The 26883-nt window shown below is 28.5% G+C and overlaps 2 protein-coding genes across 13 annotated transcripts in view; both read left to right on the top strand.

Moving 5' to 3' along the window:
• The window catches only part of LOC142319767 (aminopeptidase N-like), a 35221-nt gene extending 11601 nt beyond the window's left edge, over positions 1-23620 (top strand). Inside the window, exons 5-10 of one of the 12 annotated variants that reach the window (XM_075357413.1) lie at positions 7950-8117; positions 9576-9719; positions 12797-12881; positions 15481-15787; positions 20402-20514; positions 23602-23620. In XM_075357413.1, the coding sequence (XP_075213528.1) occupies positions 7950-8117; positions 9576-9719; positions 12797-12857 (373 nt within the window). In that variant the 3' untranslated portion in view covers positions 12858-12881; positions 15481-15787; positions 20402-20514; positions 23602-23620. The other 11 variants (XM_075357414.1, XM_075357412.1, XM_075357420.1 and 8 more) reach the window with 11 other exon arrangements.
• On the top strand, positions 15726-23775 carry LOC142320093 (aminopeptidase Q-like). Its single transcript, XM_075357769.1, has 3 exons — positions 15726-15787; positions 20346-20514; positions 23602-23775. The coding sequence occupies exons 1-3, from the start codon at positions 15726-15728 to the stop codon at positions 23773-23775; spliced, it is 405 nt and encodes a 134-aa protein (XP_075213884.1).
• Positions 23776-26883: the final 3108 nt, after the last annotated feature.

Raw genomic sequence — 26883 nt, 5'->3', positions numbered from 1 at the left:
TAATTTCCTTTTATTCTTGAAAGGAATGTGACATCATTGGGTCACCTTTTTTACTGGAAGGACTGAATCAGTCCTTCCAATAGCAATACATTTGTATTGATTGAATTAAAAAATCTATTCATCATAATCGCACTTCAATATTTAATTTATAATGAATTTACAATGAAGCCTACTTAATAATTCTCATATGTCTATAAGTTTTAGGTGTGAAGATATAAAGCCATTAAAAATATAAAAAATGGAAAAGTAAAAATATTAGTGATCTAAAATTTAGCGTATATTTCAATTCAGTTTGATGAACATTGCTCCAAAAGTTGAAAAAATCTGGTTATAAATTTTGTAAATTTTAATCAGGCAAAGGTAAAGCCTTATGAATCAGAGATCTAAAATCAGATTTTATTTCAGATTTTCATAAAAAAAAACCTCTCAAATAAAGTGTCTGACAAATGTTTAAATTTGTAAAACCTTTAAAAAAAATATGTTAAAATTTAAACAATTTAAAAAATTTTAAATGTGTCTGAACAGATAAATCCAACAAGCTAAATTTTTATACATACTATATTATAATCTAAAACTCCATTAATGAGATATTTGTCACCAAACTTGACCTCACATAAAAATATATAATCTGAAAATAAGTGCTTGAAATCAATATTTTTGTTAAGAATACAGTTTTTTTTTTAATACATAACTTTTAATTAAAATGGATTTGAAAGGGATTGTATCCAATTACAATCACTTTTCTTTTTTTTGGATAAATTCAATTTTATAACAGACAATTACTGTAAAATAAAATAGTTCCTAATTGAGACTGAATCCTAGAACCTGCAGAATGAAAGGCAATAAGATTTTTTACCTATGAAGGTCAGGAGCTATGAAGATGACTAAACATTTGTAAAAAAAAAAAATTATATAAAAATACATCATGTACATCGTACAAATCAAAAACTTGATACTGTAGTGTTTTGTTTTTAAATTGATTGAAATTTAGTTTTGTAATTAATGCTTATTCAAGGGATCTGGTGACAAACTGTTACTAATGCTTGTTAGAAAATATAGTAATTGTGTATTAATTACATATTACACATCTTTAATGTGGAAATGCAATAATCATTGAAAGAAACTTTTAAGAAGGATAGGTGTTGTTCGTTATCCTATAGTTCTCAGCCAGGAGTACATTTCTACAAGATTTTATACAACCAGGTTACTTTTGCTTATAACATTAGATTGGAAAATCACACAATGAATACAAGGATGTTCACAGTTATCTTGTTACTTAGTAATTCTATTTGTTTATTGTATTTAGTATGTTACTGTTTGGAGTTTTATATTCTATAAATAAATTTTAATTGTGTTTTATTTTGATTAAATAGTGGTATTTATAGAGTATGCAGATCATAGAAAAAAACATTAGTCTTATAAGCAACAATGTTGTCAGCCAGCAACAGATGTGAGATTGATGATCTAATATGGAGAATTAGTTGTGTTTTAAAAATAAAAATTTTATATGGTTATAAGACACCCTTTCTGCTATCTTTCGTGCACCCATACAAGCAGATATGCAATAAACTCAATGCTTTTCTTCTTTATAATCTGTGATACCAAGGCACTTTGGTCTAGTGTACCATACGATTACAATATCATACGATTATAAATTTACCAACATTTTACTTTCTTCTGGTCTAGGCTCCATGCTCCACTTTTTAAATAATTTAACTGCTTGTTGTGAACATGCCTTAATATTGAAATAACATGCTTTGCTTGTAATCAATAATTTTAATTTATGCTCTTCATATGTTTTTGGTATTTTTAAAATATTATTATATTTTTCAAAAATTGGCCTGATTAACTTCTTAAGATATCTCTAAATAAAGAAGTAATAATGGAATATAAACAACATTTTAAACAATAAATAATTTTGAAACTCAAAGTTAACTATATAAATAAATCAAAGCATTTACCTGCATCACTATAAATAAATTAAGATCTCTATAAATAAATTAGAATATGTGTATATTAAAAAAGATGTTTCCTTAAAACTTAGGAATTTCTACGCTGATCTAAATTATTTTTTTAAATCAAGTTTTAAACCATGAAAGATTATTATACTCCACAACTGGATGAGGAATAAGGTTTGAACTGAAAATGTCATAATGTAGAGTATTATTTATAGGGTATAATGTTTAGAATGATTAAGTAAAGCACATCCTAAAAAGAGAAAACTAAATGTTTGTCACACATGAATTTTAAAATATAGTTTCAATATTATTCTAATTTTGCAATTTTATAAAAGATTGGCAATATGTTCGTAAGATTTAAAAACTTTTTTTTGATCAAACAATATGTGATTTTTGGTAGTAAACTTTATCTATAAAATATAAAACTGAAATTTAAAAAATATCATGGTTTCTTTTATATATTTGCACTTCATATCTAAGAAAAAGGTCTGTGTTAGTCAATTTGTTTCCATTTTTCTATTCATTTGGGATCATACTTGAATGACAAGACCTTTTGTAATATAACTTGCAGAATAAAGTTCTTAATTGTTATTTAATTCATGGAAATTAGACAACTGAAAAATAAACAGATAAAAATTACTTAGATAATAATTTTTTTTTAATGACAGAAATACAATAAATTGTTTGAAAAATTATTATTTCAAAGTTGGCAGAGCAATAACAATTGATCATCCATGTGCAATTCTGTATTAGTGTATAAAATCATTCTGTAAGGTACATCATGTATACTGGGTACTATGAACTGTGCTGTCATTAGTGAAGGTTTCCTGTGAAATTAGTTTGAAGGTGATCGGTTTTCCATTGAAGTAATGCTAGTTATTTACCACAGAGGAATGAACTGATGGTATTCATTTTGGGTGTGAGTAATGGTAATGCTAGAGTTGTTGCAATAGTATGTGAAATACATTTTCTGAATTGTAGGATTCCAGATCCCAAAACTTATAAGCGGGACTTTTCACAATCTTCAGGAAATAGGTCCTCATGAAATGGTGGAAGGCAGTTTTCAACACCGATTTAGCCTCAATATATGGTGTGGTCTTCACAATCAGCTGTTCATATTACCTGGCCACTTAAATGTAAGGTCTATTTGCACATTCTTCAAGAATTGTTGTCCCAGCTGCATGAAGACATCTTCATGCAGCTGGGACAACAACTCTAGCAATGAAACACAAAGTATACTTCAGTGGAATGGCACGCCTCCCCACTTCTCTTGTGATGTTTCCACTCTCTTAAATCATCATTTCCCTCAGAAACGGATCTTTCTGTTCAACATTCCTGACCACGAAGCTTGCCTGATCTAACATCTTAAGATTTTTGCATCTGAGGATGGATTAAAAAGTGTAATATATAAAACAAAAGTACATTCTCATGAGGAATTAACTATCCGCATTATGGATGCACCTGAGCAACTTATGTACAATCCTAAAGAACTAAAAAGAGCAGCAATTGAAGTACAGAAGCATGCCAAGAAATGTGTTGAAAATGGCAGGCTCATTTCTGAACATTTTTATAAACTGGTACATATGCACTTTGGTCTAGTGTACCGTTTTTAGATAAAATGCTAATATTTTTTAACTTTTCTTTGTTTTAATCCAATTATCTTACACCATTTTGTTCAGAATTAAATTCTCTACAAGCTTTGTTAAAGAGTTTTATTTTTTTATTACCTTTTTAACACAGTTATTATACATCAATCATAAAAAAACAGGAGTTTTTACCCCAAATTTCTCAAATACTAGTACTGTTCTGAGACCTTATTTTATTTAATTTCTCAGGTCAAAAACCATAAGAATTCACTAATTCTGTTCCTTAATTAACATTCTAAAATTTTCAGTACGATTTCATTTCACCAGGTAACTGAAATCTGTCACTAACTGTAACTCGTAAATGAAGCATTTTAGAACAAATGTTTGTATGAGATTTTTTCATTATTTTCACAAATAGAATATGTCATAAAAGTCATGAGAGAACTTCATGATACACTTTGTGTATAAAAAAAGTCAACCCGTGATTGGCTGCAAGTTTTATGCAATATTTAAAGAATTCTAAACAGGAACTAGACTCATTTTCAAGTAGAATTAATTTTTTTGTACCTGTAATGTTAGAAATGTTTCAAAAAAGTATCTACCAAAAATATAATTCAATGTCAAAAACATAAAATGTCTAAAAATTTAATATGTTTGTACAATCATGCAGTTTTCCATTTGCTTGTGAGACTAATCATAATCTCTTCAATTAAATTTACAGAGAATTTCATCATATAATATCATTTACCGAGAATTTGGAAATAACAAACCTCAAATTGGAATACGTAACTGATGTCTTCAGGCTCCTAACTAAAGTTTTTCAGGATTTACTGTTTTCTATCTATATCTCTCAAATTATGGAGTTATTAACTGATATGTTGGAGCAACTCAACTCTAAGGTTATCTAAATTAGGCTTAAATTCTAAAGCCTTAAACAAACTGAACTTCTTGCACAGGCATCACCTTGCTATCAAATTAGTAAAATATCAACTAAAATGCTCTGTGGTAACATTCAGTAATGACAATAAAAACTTATAATTCCCTTCAAAAAACCCTGTATCAGTATTTAAAGATTACCTTTCAAGATCCACTGAATGGAAAATTATTAAACAGTTGATTGTTATGTTTCTTTTACAGAAACTCAGTGTAATTAAAAAATTTTAAATTAGATTTAGAATTTTTGTAATAAAAACTTTATACACTTTTTATTCCAAAAACCAATAAAAAACCTATGGTTTTATTCAAAAAATTCTAATTAAAAAATTAATTTATCTATTAGTCTAATCTAATAATAATTAATTTATCTATTAGTCTAATCTAATAATAATTAATTTAAAATTATATTATATAAATTCAGTTACAATTTTATATTATAATACCACCCTCCAGGGAGGGTGGTAGAAGACCCACAGAAAATGTTGGGCATTCAGACAACATAGGAAGGTGATGGGTGATTAAAAAAAGCAAAAATGATGTTTTCCTGATATTTCAAACTAAAGTATAAAGTAAAATGTAAGTTTCAGTTCAAAAATAGGATATGCCACTGTTGCGACGTCGATGGGATGCCATTGGTCAACAGCGTTGCGGTAGATTTTATAGCGAGGGTGGACTGTATGTTTCATAGGTGATGAATGAAGACACCTTGTTAAAATACTCTATAGATCGACAAATACTACAACTATGTCTTTAGATTTCGGCATTCTGTGCCATATTATTGATTTTAGGAGAAAAATTTGTTCTGAGCAGATTTTGCCCTTTCTGAATCCACCCTGAAATTCACATAATTCTTTATCTAAAATTTCTTCAACTTTGTTCAAAAATTTAGAAAATGCTTTGTAAGCAGTAGGTAAGAGAGATATCCTTCTGTAATTACTAACATCTTCCTTATCACATTTCTTATAGAGCAACTTTCCAGTTTTTTGGAATGTTTCTGTTTTACATATTTCTTCAAAAACTATCTTTAGATCTCCTGTGATTTTTGGTTCCGACCATTTAAAAAAATCAGATGTTGGATGCCTATCCACTAGCTTTGTTCTTTTTTTGTTTTAATTAAATTTTTAATTTCTTCAGAGGTTGAAATCATCTTCTAAGTTTTCAACAATGTATAAAAATTCTGTCTCAATTTTTTCTGAACAATTTAGAAGTTTATAAAAATATTCTGTGAGAATTTCACAGTTTTCAGAGTTATTTAGGCTTATTTTACCATTTTCCTTAAAAACTGACACTAGGTACATGGTATACATTTAGTTTATACTAAAAACTTGATAGAAATCTCTATAATTGTTTTTAACAAAGTTTTCCTGCATTTCCATAAGCTGAGATTTTTTGAAAACTCTGCTTGTTCCTCTTATCCTTCCTTTTTCTTTTCTTTGTTGTCTGTACTATTCATGATGTATTTCTTTCCAGAAGATTTCCACTTTTTTAATTTTTTTTATCTTAATGCTAATGCAGCTAGACATCTCTCATTCCACCATACTTTCTTCTTGATCTTTGTTAAACAAAAAATCTTTTTAGCAGCACTGCTTATTTCTGTAGATAATCATTGCCAACCACCTTTTTTGGATATTTTATTTCTTGAAACTTTTCCATTGCATTCTTTGTTACAGTAATTCTGTCTATGTTATATCACTAATTTAAATTATTTTTTTATTTGTAATTTTAGAAGGTAAAAATTTAATTTAGAAACGTAATGATCAGAATCAAACTCTCTAATTCTTGTTATTGTAACATTCATAATCTCTTTAATATTTCTTTTGGAGATAGTTACATGATCCAGCTGAAATTCTCCTAAGTTATGATTTGGAGATATCCATGTTTTACATTTCCTTGGTAGTTTTCTAAAGAATGTTGACATTGTATTAAACTGAAAAACTTATAAAAGTCAGTAAACCTTATATACCATTTTTGCTGGTTTTATTACATCCTGGATATTCACCAACTATATTTCTAAAATATATATTATATAATTATATATTATATATATTTCTGCCTATTTGTGCATTGAAATCACCCAAAGTATTTAACTTTGGAATCTTAGACATTTCTTCTTCTAAAAGATACCAGAATTCTTCTACTTATTGTGGATTTTTTCTATTGTATTCATTTATGGGAGCATGGCAATTGATGAGGATTTTAATTCAAGAAAAAATGTAGTTGAAGTACTAAGTTTTAGTTTAGTTCAAGTACAAAGATGTATTTTTGTTTTTACTTTTAATTTTAAGAAGAGACAGCATTTTGGAACTGGATTTGAATTCTGGTACATTATCTTATATTTTCTTGTTTACATAAAAACCGGTACCTAATAATGGCATAATTTTCATAATTTTAATTGCAGGTTTACCATTAAAAATTCTATAATTTTTCATATCTGTTCCACATATCATATCTGTTCAATTGTCAACTAAAAACCTGGTTTCTTAGGTTTGAGATAAAATTTGGATCTCATTTTTGTCTAAATTCATTTTTTTTATCTGAAGCTATAAATGCCAAAGAACTATTTCTTTTTAAATTTTAATGTTAAAGGATTCCAAGGATGCTCTGACTAATCCTGATTGCAGATGTTGGGACTCCCCAGACCCTAGATCCTGATGCATTGCATGAAGCAATGTTGGATTCCTTACTTGAGTTATCACGTGGGGTAGTTCTTTCTTTTAGCATACTTTGTTTTTCAATTGAAATTGTAAGTTGTGAGAGATAGCAATAGATTCCAAGTTAAGATCGGATAGATAGTCCAAAATTCTCCATGTTCGGTTCAGTTAGAAACTAGATCTAACCTACCCAGCGGCAACACGTGGAGGGAATTGTCATTTATTGCCCTCATCAGAATCTATGAATTGAGTCTGCACTAAATGATTTTTTTAGAAATGTCCTGTTTCAGTTACTTTATTTTTTTTATTTATACATCTTAAATAAATAAATGCTGAGATGTCAATGTGAGTAAATGAGAGTGTAGATCCTACTATTTTAGTAGCAGTTGGCTCACTAATATCTATTTCAAATGGATATATAGCAGAAATAGTTAAGATTTCTATCTTGTAGATTGCTTTGTGTAGCTAAAAAAAGGCCATTTTACAAAGCTTTTTTAAAACAAGTTTTGCTATTTGAATTTTATCCCATACAAGCACAAGCACTGTTACAAATTGAGATAATGGGCTAACATGATAATGTACCAATTAAATATAATTTGATTTTGTTTTAGCTTTGTATGAAATACAGAGGATAATTAAAAATAAAATGCATTTTTAACAATTTAGAGACAATATTTTCCTTACAGATGTTTACAGAAAACATTTCACTGGCAACTGTCATGGACAAATATTTGAAACTGTATTCTGAATACTAGTTCTAAATACCTTATCTAAGGATAACAGACTAATATTTTGTTATATTATTTTATTGTTTTCAGGATTCATGAGGACTTAAAAACAATAGTCTACTGTGAGGGTATTAAACATGGGACCGAAAAAGAATGGAATTTTCTATTCTCAGTATACATTAAAACAAATTTTGCTAAGGAGAAGTTAATTATACTTTCAGCTCTAAGTTGCAGTCGAGAAGTATGGATTCTTAATAGGTATTTGTTCTTCATAACAGATCTTGTAATATGGTAATATTATTTTTTAAATTCATTATTAAGAAATGAGTACAAGAAAAATGAATTTCATAGCTTATGAAAAGTACAGGCCTGAGATTCAAACCCAGTACTTTCTGAATAAATGGCAGATTTTCTTCACTGTGTATGTTTGCAGATATATATAGTCTGTAGTAATGTTAGGTTATGATGGTGTATACAGAAACGTTGGGCTTAATCACAAATATCAACTTATACTTAAACATCTGTCATGGTAAAAAAAAACTTCAATTTTATTATATGTGCAGCTATAAATTTTCTTATATGTCCAAATAACTACAAACTGTAGAGCAAAATTTCTAAACAAATTTCATTATAAATTACAAAAAAGTTTGTTTATAACTTTTACAGGAAAAGTTTTATTCATATATTATATGAAAAAGGTGACTAAAAAAACTTAGAACATATTAAGTTTGTTTGTGTTAATGCCTTCTATCTTATTCACCTACTTACTTACTTACTCCTTGGTGGTACAGCCTATGAAGAGCCTTGGCCTCCATTTTGTCATAAAAGCCATTTTTATACAGGGTTGGATTATGCCCAACCCTCAATCTGAAGGACATGGGGTTTTCTGTCAGGGATTTTCTTCCCTTAACCTAGAGCATTCATTTTCAAAGTGGGTGATAATGCCCCCTTGTGAGAGCTGGAGGCCTCCAGGGAGGGTGGTAGAAGACCCACAGAAAATGTTGGGCATTCAGACAACATAGGAAGGTGATGGGTGATTAAAAAAAGCAAAAATGATGTTTTCCTGATATTTCAAACTAAAGTATAAAGTAAAATGTAAGTTTCAGTTCAAAAATAGGATATGCCACTGTTGCGACGTCGATGGGATGCCATTGGTCAACAGCGTTGCGGTAGATTTTATAGCGAGGGTGGACTGTATGTTTCATAGGTGATGAATGAAGACACCTTGTTAAAATACTCTAAAATACCTGGGTGGTATCCTTGATGAAAATTTCGGGTTCAAGGAACATCTACAGTATGTGACAAAAAAGGCCGCTGATACTTTTTATGAAATCGGTAGTCATTCATCTTTATTGGGGATTGAATTACGGTATCATGCGAATTTTAGTACAGTTTAATTTCTCAGAGGGAGCAGAAAGCAGGGCGAAATGTTTCGCGAGCCAAAACTCTAACGAACCGTTTTCTGACCTATATGTGAACTTTTTTCTTATACATATATTACCTTTTTTTGATTTTATGAACTTTATAAAATAACATGAACTTTTTTTTCTTAAGTTTGGCTATAGAATCATCTCCCGAGAGATTGCCGTGCAGTTTGGAATTACTCTGTACAAATAAAACCAACCTTCAATGTATGTACGCATGTTTGTTTTTAAGTTAATGACAGTAAAAATACATTTTCCCAGATATTAACTTAATCTGAGCTTTTTGTTAAAGGTATCTGTATATGTTACTTGATAAAAATTCTGGTATTCGCCAACAAGATAGTAATCATGTGTTTAAAAATATTGTTTATTCTTCAATTGGTTATTTTGTAGCAAAAGAGTTCTTTTATAACAACATTGAAGAAATTATATCAATGTAAGTGGTATTTATCAGTTCATTTCATAATATATTTTTAATAGGTGAAACTTAGAAAAATATTACTTTACAATGCTACCTTAATTAGGTACAGAGTCTGAGCACTTAAATGCTAAGGGTCATTTATGTTCCATATGATTTATATCCTTATTTTTAGTAATAAATATGTTATTTATTACTCAGTTTAACCATTAGCCTCCTTTTACTTCTATTATAATATTAACCAGTTTTATTTTAAATACAATTAGTAATACATTCTATATATATATATATATATATATATATATATATATATATAAATAATCATTATGAACATATAGAGTTATTCTGGAGGAAGAGAAATGATCTGGGAACTGATTCTAGAGCTTGAAATAAGGAAAAAAGATCTTACAAACATATGTTTGAATTTGATTCGATTTTTCATGCCATACACATGAAACCATCAAGTTTACCCCTCATATAACGCCTTAAAAATATTGGCATGACCTCATTTCACTGGGGAAAACTTAAGTCCAGGCAAAATCTTTACTAACCATAATTTTATAACCCAAATGTTTTTGGAAATATGTTTGTTTGTAACCCACTGGGTTGGTCTAGTGGTTAACGCGTCTTCCCAAATCAGCTGATTTGGAAGTCGAGAGTTACAGCGTTCAAGTCCTAGTAAAACCAGATATTTTTACATGGATTTGAATACTAGATCGTGGATACCGGTGTTCTTTGGTGGTTGGGTTTCAATTAACCACACATCTCAGGAATGGTCGAACTGAGAATGTACAAGACTACACTTCATTTACACTCATACATATCATCCTCTGAAGTATTACCTAAACGGTAGTTACCGGAGGGTAAACAGGAAAAAGAAAGAAAAGAAGAAAGAAATGTTTGTAAGAACATTTTTCCTTATTTCAAGCTCTAGAATCAGTTCTCAAATTATTTCCTTCTGAATCACACTGTATATCCATAAATAATGATGTGGTCATGTAGAAAAATTGAAAGGGAAAGATGCCTAGTAGGATCTATGAGATGAAAATGTCAGCAAGGAGGCTGAGAGGTAGATGACTGAAAGAAGCCGAAGAGCGTAAGAGAAAAGAATGAAAGGAGGGTATGGATATTAAGGTAATGACAGGATAAGGACAAATTTAGAGGCTTATGTTTCAAGCAGACTTGTCCAGTAGTTGGAAATTGTACATGATGAAAGTAGTGGAACTCGCTTCTTTTTTAAAATGGCTTTAACTCACATTTTCTATCTTTCTGGATAAAATCTTAATAAACTGCAATGGAAGTGAAGGCCATAGGATATATTTTATAAATGTATGATTTATGTATTTTATGTTTAGCATAACAAATATATTTTTTAATTCTAAAATATATTTTCAAATTAAAAAAAAAAATCAAAATTTGAAATTAGATACCTTTGAAAAACAACAGAAAAATTACACTATTTTTTCCTGACAATATCTTAGCAGTAGTTCTTTCTTCCTACTCGCTAGAAAAAAATTCTAAACAGGAGTGTTTTTACAAAATTTACTGTAATTGAACAATTTTTATGAAACGAATTTTACTCAGCTAGAACTCATTAAAATATTCACTTCAGTAGTTTAAAGCATTCAGATTTCAAATATTTTATTTCTAAAATAAAATAGAAACTATCTTTATGGGTGTTGTGAAAATGATGAGCAATAATCTAATTATAGTTTATAATAAGTTAAATTTTATATTAAATGTTCAAACAATTGTAAAAAATTAGTTTTTTTTTTAATTTTGAATACCTTATAGATGGAAAATTAAGAAAAAAAATTTTACTTTCTTTTGTATGTAGTGGTAGACTATGATGATGAAAATTTGAAAAAATCTTAGGTGGTCATGAAAACACCATTTGCTTAATTGTATAGAATGACCCATATTTAATTTTATTATTGAAACATCCATTATTCATAGAACCTAATTTATCCTATTTCTAATGAACTCACTTTCCATTTCATACTATTTCTTTTTAACAAAGTATTAAATCTCACAGTATGAGATTAATATGTAACACTGTACATAATTATGAAGTAATTTCAGGTAAAAATATTTCTTTGAGGCATATACATTAATTGTATGTTTAAAAAATAACATGTATTCATTACAAGTATGAAAAACCAGTTTACATAGCTGTCATTTTTTATTATGCTGCTGGTACACTACAATGCAGGTTTCTCTTTAGAAGAAATATAATTGTAATTGGGAGCACTTTGTAAGGAATACTGTTTAAAATATATATCTTATTCTGTTATATTCAATGTAATTAAGAAAAAAATTATATTTAACAAGCTGTTCACCGTGATTTGAACTAAATTAATAGTGATTCTGAAGTAAAACTAAAACTATAATTAATTTTTTGCTACGTATGCGATGTACAACAGATCAATAACAGGTGGTAACTGTCACTTCTTAATGATATTTAATTCATTAGAGAACTTAATGTTGATTCAATTTATATGCAGTCTATGTTTGCAAGAATGGAAGATTACAGCAGCTTTATAATTGGAACAAAATAACCAGCTATTGTAACATTATTGGAAGTTTCTAGTCATCCTTTCCCATTTTTGCTTATTGCATTTTCTTCACCACTGTTAACAGCTCTGTTCTCGAATTCCATGTCTTCATGCATATTGTAAAATTCTTACTATCCTCCCTTCTTCTTTTTTCTACTGCATTAAAATAAATTTAGAAAATCTATTTATTTATTTAACAGAAAATATAATTTAGTAGATTATAAAAATTTAATTAACTTAGGAAACTTAATTGTTTAATATGATAGATAGGGTTTCAGCCTCTGTGGCATGAGTGGTAGTGTTTCGGCCTTTCATCTGGAGGTCCCAGGTTTGAATCCCAGTCAGGCATGGCACTTTCACATGCTACAAAATTGCCATTTCATCCCATCCTCTGAAGCAATACCTAACAGTGGTCCTGGAGGTAAAAATAAAAGAAAAAAAAGGTGGATAGACTGTTTTATATATATATATATATATATATATATATATGAGTTAAGAAAATAGTTATATTTTTTTATATGGTTATTTATTTATGCACAGTTTTAAAAATTCTCCTGAAACTTTACTTGGAAATTTTGCCATTTCTTTGATTGACAGCTAGAAATCTGACAAGGCAGTGAATGAGGTAATCTTTTTTCATTTCATGAGTATTATAAAATAGTCAAAGGAATAATCTGTAATCTGTATTTATGTAAATTTATTATGTCACAAGAATTGACATGAAATATTCATTAAATAATCTCTAAAAATTATTTCTCATGAATAAGTTTAATTGATGGATATTTGTTATTTTTTAGGTATGCATCTTCTTTGATATATTATATGTATTATTCTGTGATAAATTAACATACAAAAAATGAAAGTACAAGTAATTAAAAGTTCAGTTAAAAAGAAATGAAATATAAAAGAAAAATTCTGTTTGAATTTTTTTTTTAAGTAAGCTTATAGTTAATCTAGTATAATAATCATTAATTTTGCAGTAGCAATCCATCTTGCAAGTATATTTACTAAAATTCATGTCCAAATTAGTTTTTAAACTATCTTAGTAAATATAAAATTGTAACTGAATTTATATAATCTAATTTTAAATTAATTATTATTAGATTAGACTAATAGATAAATTAATTTTTTAATTAGAATTTTTTGAATAAAACCATAGGTTTTTTATTGGTTTTTGGAATAAAAAGTGTATAAAGTTTTTATTACAAAAATTCTAAATCTAATTTAAAAATTTTTAATTACACTGAGTTTCTGTAAAAGAATCATAACAATCAACTGTTTAATAAGTTTCCATTCAGTGGATCTTGAAAGGTAATCTTTAAATACTGATACAGGGTTTTTTGAAGGGAATTATAAGTTTTTATGGTCATTACTGAATGTTACCACAGAGCATTTTAGTTGATATTTTACTAATTTGATAGCAAGGTGATGCCTGTGCAAGAAGTTCAGTTTGTTTAAGGCTTTAGAATTTAAGCCTAATTTAGATAACCTTAGAGTTGAGTTGCTCCAACATATCAGTTAATAACTCCATAATTTGAGAGACATAGATAGAAAACAGTAAATCCTGAAAAACTTTAGTTAGGAGCCTGAAGACATCAGTTACGTATTCCCAATTTGAGGTTTGTTATTTCCAAATTCTCGGTAAATGATATTATATGATGAAATTCTCTGTAAATTTAATTGAAGAGATTATGATTAGTCTCACAAGCAACTGGAAAACTGCATGATTGTACAAACATATTAAATTTTTAGATTTTATGCTAGACAAGGCAGAATGTAAATTAAATGAAAATCCCATCAAATGCTATTTTCACCTGAAGCAAATTTTTATTCCAATGATTACAGGGACAGGGATAACTGCTGAATTTGCTGGTCAAAATAACCAGATGAGAATTTATCCAAGATTCTTTGAAAATGCAGGTTTGATATTGACACAGTTATAATAAGATAATTAATGAAGGATATGATCCAGTTTATATACCAACAGGATGCAGCACCATGACATCTTATCTTGAATATCCTCAACAAAAATCATCTAATAATTTGATTGGAAAGGAGGACCTACAGTGCAACCCCGCTACAACATGGTTATCAGGAAACTTACATGACAAGTGTTCCTGATAACTGTGTTTTGCCAAGAATCTGGATAAGTTGTGATGCATTGGGTAGAGTGTTGTCATGATGAAATTTCCAACTGATAATTTTCCCAAAACTATGGTCCTTGTATTGAACAGCCTCGCTTAGCCCATGAAGAACAGTTATTTGGTATTCTCTATTGACAGTTTGTCCTTTAAGAGCATACTTGTGATCAACCAAGCTTTGATAATCAAAAAAGATTGTCAGCATGACTTTCATGCTGTCATGAAGATTGTAGTGACTGGAAATGTAGTTGTATAAAAATCAAATCATGAGACTCCAAAGTTAATTTTCTAAAATAATAATAGAATCTAAATCAAATAAGAAAGAAAATGAATCTGAAAAAATTTAATGTTGTATCTGTAGTTTATTTTACAGCCTGAGGTATGCTCTTTTTTGCCCAATTTTGTAGTAAAACTGCAGAATTTTCAACTCAACATTGTCTGCAGGATAGTGAAAATTTTTGTAATAGTATTGTGTGATTGAATAAATAGAAAGAAATATGTTAAATGAGATAACTTTGTATTAATGGAAAAACTATATTTCAATGTTGATAATGCAGAAAATGTTTTAAGTAAACAGAAATAGTTGATTGAAGAAGAAGAAGATCACTATCAAGATCAGTTGTATGATCAAGATGTGTCGAGATCAAATTTTAAACTGTTAAAAATAATAGATTTCCTCACAAAAAAGATATTTATTAAGTAATCTGGCTTATTTACATAAATGCTTTTATGCTCTTCAACATATATTTTAATCAAAAGATCTTCCAAAATAAAAAAGAATTAGGATTTATAAAATTAAAACCAGTTGTTTCATAAAGATCCAAAGTGCAAACACTGGCTGTCAGGAATGTGAATATTCTGTAGAGATGTGATGCAATGTAGAAATCTAATATTCTGCAATTAGATAAAGAAGTGGTTGCTTTATTTATAAACTTTAAATTATATTATTAAAAAAACTATGTTTATATTTTAACTTTTGCACTGCTGATTTATGTTGTGTTTAGTTTTAATATAAATTGTATTATAATAATAAACAATAAAATTATATGGTAGTAAGATCTAGTATTGTCTGAATTTTTGCAGGAAAAATAAAAAAAGGTTGTGTGTGGAATAAATTTATGGACACATTCCTGTACATATTCTTAATTTCATAGTTTTTTATTTAGACTGTGTCTGTGGGAAGTTAAGGCAGGCATAATATCTCATTTTGTTTGTGGGCAAGAAAGGATAATCTAAAAAAATTTAAAACTGCTAAAGAGCTCAGCCCAGAAATATTTGGATATGTCGAAGATTACTTTGGTGTTAATTATCCACTTACAAAATATGACATGATTGCTCTTCCAAAATTGGATTTTGATTGTGTGGAAGGTCTTGGTATTTCTATTTTTAGGTAAGTTACATCCTTTTTAATCAGATTATAAATTATTAATATTACACCAATATTACCATAAACGTCTAAACATATTCTGAACATTAACATTTTTAACACTTTTTGATGAAATTAAATTAGAAAGCAGTGAATGTAAAATGATAAAATTTTACCTTTATTTTAAAGTTACCTTCAGCCGGTATTAAAATTATTTGAAATAGTTGTTTTTAATGTAAGCTAATATTTATTTTGTATTTCTCCTAATGCCTACATGATCTAATCAAGTAATTTTACATTTTTAAAGCCATTTTTTTTTTTTTTTTTTTTTTAATTTAAGCTTTCTTTATATATATATATATATATATATATATATATATTTTTTTTTATTTCTTTTAATAAATAAATAGTCCTACACTATTTTATTTACTTTTAGCCATTACTAAGAAATTTTTTTTGTAGTTATTTGTCATGTAATAGTTTTATGTCATTCTCCAGCATTCTCTGAAGTAATTCCCAGACTGGTTCTGGAGGCTAAACAGAAAAAAGAAAGGCCCTTCTATTGCGTGATGATATTTTAACTTCAGCATTAATGGCTTCATCCTACATTCTCTGTTTATCTGTTTTAAAAATTTCAATATACATGTTTTTTTCTGCAGTTTTGTCTTATAACACTCTCTAAATCTTTCACTAAGTTAATTAAACATTGATTTCATACACCCCTTAACAATCTAGTTTGTTTAGCGTAATTAAACTATTTTTGGACGGCCATATTCAAACTATTATTTTGGCATCAGGATCTGGCATAAATTTCTTTCCTCATCTGTTCTTGCTCTTCGTATCGTATTTTATCACCCAACCCCATCTATTTTTCATATTCTCTTGTATGATTCATATTCATTTTACAGGCTTCTGTTGTTTTCTTTTCTGATTTTCCTATTGCCCATTATCCATTGATGCACTATACTACATGCAAATATTTTCAAAAATTTCTTTCACAGTTTTAGATCCATACAGTTTTGACAAAAACATACTTTGTTTTTGGATAAAGATGTCCATTTGCTTGTGCCAGTCTTCTTCTGTTGTCTATCTAACTTCATTCATCCATTGTAATTTTACTAATGAACAACATTCTTTTACTTATGTCAGGTTACATTTCCCTTGTTAATATGTAATTCTTTATTGTTCACCATTTTACTTAATTTCATAATCTTTGTTTCTCTCTTTATATTCATTTTTTTTCCTAGCAGTGAATCTATGGCATTCATAATTTTGTTTCTGTCAAACTACAATGTCAGTATATCTTAATATTTTTATCCTTTCTTCTCGGATAGTTACTACATTTTCAAATATATATGCTTCTTCCTTAATTAAAAGCACCGGTGAGAGACACTATCCCTTATTCAACTTTGAATCGGAGCTTACCTTTTTTCATTTCCTACTTTTATCATTCTTACATGACTCTTGTCTTTAAGTATTGGCCTAAGCCTTTTTCCCTATTCTTCAGTCTAAATTTTATAACATTAATGGACATTTTATAACAAACCTAAATGGCATTTCTCTTCACTCTGCTTGAAAGATATATCCATATGTTTTGTTAAACATATGAAATGTTATGACATTTCATATGTGTAACAAAAAGTTCATTAATTTTGCAATGTTTATTTTGAGTTTAGATTTTATTAGTTAATCGTGACATTTAATTCTCCATTTTTGTTTTATGTTGTCACTTGCAGAGTCTTTAGGCAGTTTGTACCCAAACATTTATTGTATTGTGTTGTGTGTTTTAAACCAAAAATCCACCTTACAATTCTTTTCTTCCATGTTATGAACATGTAACAATATATAGAAGAAATATATTGTTTATATCGTTAAAGTCTTACAAAAAAAAAAATTAATGGAAACTTTTTAAATGTTGTTTGATTTTAAAACCATCATTACTGTTTAATGATTAAATTTTCAAGATTTGTAATATAATTATCCCATATTCTTTTTTTTATTTTTAAAAATTTATTTATAACTAGCATACCCGGTAATGATTTGCTATTGCTACATTTGAGTATATATATATATAATGAACACAATTTAAAGTTTGATAAAATATTAACAAAATGAACATTACGGAACTTCAAAAATTTAACCTTTTCCTTTCCCCCTTCCCTTCTGCCTTTTCCATTTTCCCCCAATTTCCGTTGGTGTTTTCATATTTATATTTTTCCCTTTCCCCCTTCATCAGAGGGTATTTCCCTCTTCATCCCCTTTTCTTTTTTCCTTACTTCCCCTTTTCCCTTTCCCTTTTTCCTTTCCCTTTTTTTTCTCTTTACCCTTTCCGTTTCCTTTTCCCATTTTTCATTTTCACTGCTTTCCCCTTTCCTTTTCTTTTTGCCTTTTTAGATTTTCCCCTTTCTGTTTTTTCCCTCTTTCCCTTTTTCAATTTTTTCCCTTTCTCCCATTTTTCTCATGTGCAAATCGATCCAGTAGCTTTTTAGGATATACCGGACACACATACTGGAAACGTTGAAATGAAATTGTAAAATATTTAGTATAGCGTGAGTTGCTTTTACACCAAACAGATAGTGTTGTTTTTCAAAAAAGCATGTTTTACCTGTCACAAGTGTGCTATCTATATAATAGTAGGTATATAAAAATATGGGCCATATTCAAATGCAACATTGTGTCAAAATTTCAAAGTAATCAGTGAAGAATTTTCGAAGATTTAAGATTTTGAACAAACTAACATTTATATTTTTATTTATATAGATATGCTTCCAAACTTCATAATGTAATAAAGATTATATTAGATATTTTTATGATAAAGATTAAGCACTGCTATAAAGTCTAGAGATTATATATTCTTACTATAAAGACAGAGATAAAATATTCCTATCTAAAAAAAATTAAAGAAATGACAGCATTTATTTTGACTAGTTTATGACCTATAAAACCTTCCTAATTTTTATTTTTTTCATATTTAATTTGTTTTATATATTTTTACATCTTTTTGTAGATCATAATAAAAAAAACCTTTATTTGTGTTTGTAAAATATTTATTCAAGTGTTTTATAACATTAAAATATTTATATTCAACATATGCATAGTATACAAATATTCTTCAGCTGCTGTTTAGAGTTGAACAGGTTTGAACATGTTCATGAATTACTTACTATTCATTTAATTCGGTTATTAAATTCAAATATTGTTTCCAATTAAACTCAGATATTCAAAAATAAACTAAAACCTGTTGAAAAGTTTAATAAGAATTTTCCGATTAAACATTCTTATTACTATCATTATTTCTTTTCTCTCTATTATTAATTCATTTCTAACAAAATTATTATCTCTAACTTCTACTTATGCTACATAAGCTAATATAATTTATTTATCTCTTTTTTTTATGATTTTATGGCATATTTTTTTCCAGTTGTTAAAAAGCTAGTTTTTCACCATTTTGGGGACTTGCACTTGATATACATAATTGATACTTATATATTTTATGCAGTTTAGTAAACCTTATGTTATGTGTTTGAACCAACTTGATAGCTTATACCGTTATTGCATAATGATTATTACAAAATTTTAATTTTAGCAGTTATTTTGAAATGATCCTGATGGCTGATTATAGCTATTCATATACCTTTATAATCCTCTAACGTTGCTCCATCTGAATCAAAATTCAAGACAAAAAGTGTTCACACATAAACAAACATATTGAATTCAATAACAAGCTATCCATTCGTTGATAACTGTTTATAATGTTTACGTTAAAGAACTTGTTTGCTGTAAACCATATGTGACGATAAAGAATTATTTACTTCAAACCAGGGTTATTGTGGCTGCATGTTCTTTGTCATCATGCGCTATGCAGAGAATGTGTTCCAAAGTAAATCAAAATGTTATTGTTAGCATTGGCTCATCATTTGAACCTCCTCAGAAAATAGTAAAAATGAGTTGTGAAATTAAATGATTTTATTAAAGATATTGTTTGGTATTCTGTTCAGTTATATGACTGGGTGGAGAATCCTATGATTACAAATATTAAAGTGGTTTGAGAGATAAAATATACAATATAGCATAAAGAAGATTATCGTGAGGAGATGAACAACCAAATATTTAGGAAACTTGAAAGAGAGCTGTATAATTGTCATGATTGAACCAAAGTTAACATTCTTGCTTTTGGAGAAGGTTCCAAAGAGAAATACCAAAGAAAACTAAATTTCACCTTCCTTCAATATGATAAATATAATCAATACAAAAGGAACTATATTAGAAAATTTGTGTCAAGGTTAAGTAGTATTCATTCATTTGATTATTGCCTTCATTTTTGTTCAGTTGAAATCAGTATGATGTGCAATACTAGAGTAATATAAAAATAAATAATTAAAAAACAAAAAAACAATTTGTTGGGATAACAAAAATGTCTTGTAGACCCATTATTAAATCATAAGAATTTTTACTCAGATTTGGAATATCTACCACATATCTTTAATAATAATTATATCAATATGTATAACATTACACTAGAATATGTGATAACATTACATTATACTGCCATTTACTTATTTGTTTCTTTTTTTTTTTATAGCGAGGAATTAATATTAAAAGAGAGTGATTTAGCAATTGATGTTTCTGTTATAGTAGCACGTGAGTTTATCAGTCAGTGGTTTGGAGGTTTAATTACTTTTAAATGGTGGTCAGATTTATGGGTTCATGAAGGGTTTTTAGGTTACTTTAGTAACATAGTTGCTGCTAATGTAAGTAAATTATATGTGTTAATTTTAAATTTAAGTAAATAAATTTTCAAAGATTTGTTTGATTATTTTCCTGTTAACTGGTAAATATAATTAAAAAAAAATTCTTAATACCATTTTTGTAACAATTTAATGTGAGGTCTGTTCAGAAAATAACCGAAAATTTTTAATTACACGCCAACGGAGATATTTAGTGATGTGTGATTGGCAGATTGTGTTCCCCATAACCTTCTCTGTAATGACATATTCTTGGATTGTTGATATCTCATTTAGTTTTCGTGTTATTGTTATTTGAGTGCAACATATTTAAGTATTAGTAGCGATTTTTGTAATATATAATTTTCAGGAGCAATGATCACAACATAAAAGTTTGTGTGAAACTGGAGAAAACTTTCACAGAAACATTTCAACTTTTGAAACAAGCTTACAGAGATGATGCTTTGGGTCATACACAATGTTATGAATGATTTTCATGATTTAAAAGTGGTTATCGGTCAGTTGAAGAAGACCCTCGACCAGGAAGGCAGACCCTCGACCAGGAAGACTTCAACTGATAACACCCACGTTCAGAAAATCAATGATCTGATGCATGCAAAAAGAAAACTCACAAAGAGACCAGGGTTGTGGCGAGACAACTTATGGTTCCTTCACCACGACAATGTGTCTGCACACTCAGCTTTGTCAATTCATCAGTTTTGTGTCAAAAATTAGATGACTGTCCTCCCTCAGTTTCCCTACTCACCAGACCTGGCTCCTTGCGATTTTTTCTTATTTCCAAAATTAAAATGTTATGAAAGGACACCATTTAGGGACTATCGATGACATTAAAGCAAATTCATCAGACCTTAAATGCCATTTCATTTGAAACTATCCAAGACTGCTTCACAAAGTGGAAACATCGCTGGGAAAAGTGTGTGAATAGGGAAGGGAAGTGGGAAGTGGGAAGTACTTTGAAGGAAACAAGGACCAAAATCTGTAAAATTAATAATAAAGATTAAAAAATTACGGTTCGGTTTTTCTGAACAGACCTTGTTCGTGTAAATGAAAAGAAATTAACTTATTATACCAAGCAACAGAAAAGTGCATCAGACAAGTCATATAACTGATCACGTGTGTGTGTTTTTGAACATATATATATATATATAATATGTTATTATTTACATATAACAGGGTCTGTAAAAAATAATATGGGGTTTAAAGCTATTTAACATCTCTTCACTTTGATTTACTCCAAAATGAGTCTCAAATAAGTAACTCTTACAGTTTTTCCTGTAGGTGTTCAATGTGAGCACTTTTCATCAAGCAGCACATATCTAATTGATCAGAGAGTTTGTTCCTTACTTTAACCAGTTTGAAAAAATGGAAGCAACAGCTGTTTCATCAATCCTTTGCCTTAAATCAGGAAAAACTATGGAGAGAATAAACTGAAACTGTCTGATTTTCAAGTTGGCCCCTTGTGTTGAAAATAAAGCTATTTGACAAAAATTGTCATCATTATAAATTAATTTGATTATTTAAAACAGTCAGCACCACTTGAAACTTCTACGATAAACTAACTGTGTGCTATGATAAGATTTTTATTTTGTGAAGGTGTAAAACCAGCTGTAGTTCACTCGCCAATTTTATAAAAAGATATAGTAAAAAGTGTATTAGTCATGTAAATTTTAAAACTGGATTGGACAGCTTAAATCTGATAGAATAGGTGTCACCGATTTTCATCATTGTGGAAGACAGACATTGTGATTTTCAGACATTGTGGAAGGAAGTTTTGACTGACACTTCTCAAAATTGTGTTAATGATTTTATTTGTAAGGACAGACATACGAAAAAGTAGGAAATTCCTGAAATTTTTTATGTGAGTATTGGCACTGTCAGTTCCAATAACCATGATAAGCTGAGTTGGTGTGAAATACGTTCATGGTGGGTGAAATGAATGTTTAATCCAGACAGATATATATTCCACTTTAAAGGATTGCTCCTCTTCATTTTTGGTGATAAAAAAGTGGGCTACTGAATTTAAACGTAGCTGTACTTCCAGTCAAGATTGTAAATGCTCAGGATGCCCAAAACCATGACAAAATCATCGCTAAAATCTACAATGCCACATTAAATGGTCGCTATGTGAAGGTGCTTGAGCTTACTTAAATCGCAAACTTAACAGTTTCTGCTGACTTTTCTTTGACATTTTATAACAGTAGATGAAACATGGATTCACCATTACATACCAAAGACCAAGCAGTGGTTGAGAGGAGATGAAAGTATGCCAAAGAAAGAGAAAATGGTTTCATCTGAGGAAACGTTATGGCTATGCCTTTTTTAAATTCTCATGGCGTGATGCCCATAGAGTATCTGGAAAAAGGCAGGACCATTCACTGAGGAGTATTACACTTCACTACCAAACTAAGGGTGCTATTCAGGTAAAATATCCATGTCTGTACAAAAAAAGTGCTCTTTCACCACAAAATTAAATTTAGAAATCTAATAAATTATAGATTTTCATTTATCACAGATGTGTGAGACTACAAACAAGTCTCAATTTGTTGTGAAAATCTCCATAATCTACGGTTTGAAGTGCTGGTGATTTGGTTCCTAACAATTACTTCTTCTCAGACCTGAAGAAGTGGCTTGTTGAACAAAGATTCATTTCAAATAAGGAAGTCAAAGCTGAGAAAGAGCTTATTTTGTAGAGTTGGACAAATTGAATCTTGAATTATACTAAGAGTAATAAAATGTTGGAAAGGCATCGCTCTAAATGTATTAAATTACTAACTGACTACATTGAAAATGGAAAAAATATTTCTGGAAAATCTTATTTCTTTGTCAGGCTGAGAACTTTCCAAATAGCTCTTATAAAATTTTAGGCATTCTTTCAAGACACATAAATCATTATGAAAATGGCATTAGCTGTTAGTGTAACTCCAGAAGAACAAATGGTCTATAATATTAAGAATGAGTCATTACTAAATCCTTGTTATTAACATTGACTATAGCCTAAACTTTGTTTAAATCAATTTATTTGTGTATTCTTTGAATCATGTTATTTATCTGTGCATTTTTTGAAGGAAATTATATTTATTTCTTGTATTGCAGGTAACTAAAAGACCATATATCCAAAAATTAACATTTTTTGAACAGCTTTCTTCTGGAATGAAACATGATAACATCATTACAATGAATCCATTAGTAGAGCTAGTTGAGTCAGATAATATTACAGATATTTCTAAAGCAAACAGTTTGGTTGAATCATCATATAATAGAGTTTAGAAAAATCACCAGTTTAAATATATTTAATGGTAATCGTTATTTATTATGAATTTTTTTCTGAAGTTGTAATTTTATATTGCATTTTAAGCATTCTTCAATTTTAAGTTATAGGTAGCTGCATGTTTTTTTACTTCCTTGTACGAAGTGCAAGTAAGTATTGTAATCGCAAAAAATTTCAGTTTTCAGAATTCAACAGAAATATCCATTTTGACCATCCCTGAATTCATTTTCACTATTTCAGCATGACATCTGTATGTATGTACGAGTATCTCGCATAACTCAAAAATTATTAGCTGTAGGATGTTGAAATTTTGGATTTAGGACTGTTTTAACATCTAGTTGTGCACTTCCCCATTTGATTGCAATAGACTGGACCAAAAGTCTCCAATAAAAGCCCAAAATCCAAAACATTTGGATTTTTTACTTTTTCTTAACTGTAGTAATAAGCTATAAGTAATATCATTGAGAACTTTTCAATGATATATTTCAAGTGGTACTTATTTTCGTTAGTTCCAGAGTTATAGCCCAATAAAATTTTAATTAATGAACTATTTGGATCTTACAAGGGAAAGGCACATCAGTTTGAGTCAGACTTCATTTCCATTTTTTTTTTTTTTTTTTTTTAATTTAAATATATTAATTTATTAATAATTATTAACCTTTGTTTGTAAAAAAATTTAAAATTAATAATTCAATAACAAAAAAAATTATGAAAAGAAAATAAAAAAAATATGTTATAAAAAATATATGTAATTTAATAGGTGTAAAAGGAAGTCATGTAGTGTTCACATCAGATTTTTTCATTAAGTGACAGTATATATGACTTTGTTACACCCTACATTCCTACATTTACAATAAAGAATGTGTTACTGCCTATTACCCAGTAACAAAGTGGTACTGAGAAAGAATTGAGAAACTGATAGCAATAAAATTATTTGTTGTAATTATATCAATCTTTTAATCAATCATTCATTTTCAATCTTTTCATTATCAATCATTCTTCTTGGAAAAGCATTAATCTACATTATTCCCACACCACTTTTAAGTAAATCTTCATAACTTTAAGTATGGCTAAAATTCATTATAAATATAACTATTGTGCTTATTAATTTATTCATAACCTTTGTTCAGGGGTTTGGAGAAAAGAAGGTTGGCTGTTCATCTTAACTGATTTTATTCTTTACTGAACCTGATTTTTTATTTGATTCTTTATTACCTAAGTAATTTTATCTTTTGTTTGTTATTTTGCAACACCTAAATAAACCACTTGAAATGTTTTGAATGACAATAAGAATGATGAATGATCTAGTGATTAAATATGAGCTAACGTCTTAAATAAGCAATAGAGGTTTGAGTGACATTTATCAACTGTCAGTGTATTGACTGCCAAAAATAATCAATGGATGATCAGAAATTGGTAAAGGGTTATGAGAACTACAAGGCAAATTCTATAAGATAATTGAGAAAATTCTTAACGAAGACCACATCAATCATTGAAGTTAGTAAAGGTGAATGAATGGTGTTGAAGCATTTTAAGTATTGCCATAGAAATTTTGTAGAAATGGGCAAAGCTTATTAGTCATTAAATTGTTTAGTGGTATCATAATCAAATAGTCTTAGCTATTCCAATCATGTTGTTGAATCATATTCAACATACTAAATTTTGTTTGGTGTGCTGCTGTCAATGCATAGTCAATATCTATAAAGCAAGCCCTAATTTCCTAATTTGTTCCTAATTTCTGACAGAAAAATTTTGGATTAGTTTGACTGCCTGATACACCATCAGAATTGTACATTTGTAGTATCATTTAAGTTAAAATTTGTTTGCTCTCTTAGTACAGTTGATATCCTTTGAAGGTGATTTTTTTAAAAATTTTACAGTTCCAGTATTTCTTTTTTTATTTTAATTCAATTTTCAAATTGTAATATAGTTAAATAATTTAAATTGCTTCACATATTCAAAATAGTAAATTAAAAAAAACTCAATTTGTAAAAATTCAATATAAAAAAAAATCTTTTTGTATCCTTAGAAAAATATTTTCCATCCTTAATATTATACAGTTATTTACATTTATTTTGCATAAGAAATTTTACATAATGTTTCATTTTATTTTTTTGGTTTTCAGTAAAAAATATTCTTTATCAGTAGTTTACTTTAAAAAAAATCGCAGAATACATGACACTCTTTTTTTCTGCAAACTTGCTGAAATGGTATGAAACGGACCGTGTAATTGTAGTAATAAAAGATTCATCAAGAATAAATTGCATTATACATTCAATTTTTTATTTACAGATGAAAAATAAAAGTATTATAACTGCATCTAACTACTAAGAACTGCCAGCCTCTGTGGTGTGAATGGTAGCATCTCAGACTTTCATCTGGAGGTCCCGGGTTGAGTCCCTGTCAGGCGTGGAATTTTCATACGCTAAAAAAAATTGTCATTCATTTCATCCTCTAAAGCAATACCTAACAATGGTCCCAGGGGTTAAAATAAAATTAAAAAAACTACTAAGAGATAAATCATTTTAAGAGTTACAATTTTTTTCTTCTTTATTTTTATTTCTTATATATAATGGACAGAATATATAATTTTAGTTTTATAATTTGTTATAAAATGAAATTTTAGTTTGTTTTTATTGTTTTATTTTTATCCTTATGACTTAATTCTGTTTTATAAAAATTTATTTATTATAACAATCCTAATGTCTACAAGTAAGGCAGTTAATTAATTTGTTTTTTATCAATTTGTTATATCACATTTAATTTATTTTGTCACATTTCTTTAGATAATAATTAAATTTTCTTTATCTATTATCTTCTTTGTTTCAATTTTTACAAGCTGTCAATAGTACCACTGATGATGATTTAAAGGAGGTTTGTTTTCTCAACCATAAGCCCCATATTTCAAAACAAATTCAACCCCAGAATTTTTGGAGAGTCTTTAGAGATAGTTGCTATGTTATATTTTAGCCTGTGTTGCAGTTAATTGATGTTTCTGGGATTTGTGATGAAAAAAATATGTATATGTTTGCTTATGCCTAGTAGTTACAGAAATTAGTGACATCCCTGACCCCTGTAGGGGAAGACACTCTCCGTTCCTAGCTTTT

Source organism: Lycorma delicatula, chromosome 2 (genome assembly GCF_047948215.1).
Source record: "Lycorma delicatula isolate Av1 chromosome 2, ASM4794821v1, whole genome shotgun sequence".
NCBI lineage: Eukaryota > Metazoa > Arthropoda > Insecta > Hemiptera > Fulgoridae > Lycorma > Lycorma delicatula.
Note: the sequence above shows the minus strand (reverse complement) of the source record. Positions and strands in the feature narration are given on the sequence as shown.

Coding starts and splice junctions, on each gene's coding strand:
- LOC142320093 (XM_075357769.1), top strand. CDS start 15,726: ATGATTGCTCTTCCAAAATTGGATTTTGATTGTGTGGAAGGTCTTGGT. Junction 15,788..20,345: donor CTTGGTATTTCTATTTTTAG/GTAAGTTACATC, acceptor TTTTTTTTATAG/CGAGGAATTAATATTAAAAG. Junction 20,515..23,601: donor GTAACATAGTTGCTGCTAAT/GTAAGTAAATTA, acceptor CTTGTATTGCAG/GTAACTAAAAGACCATATAT.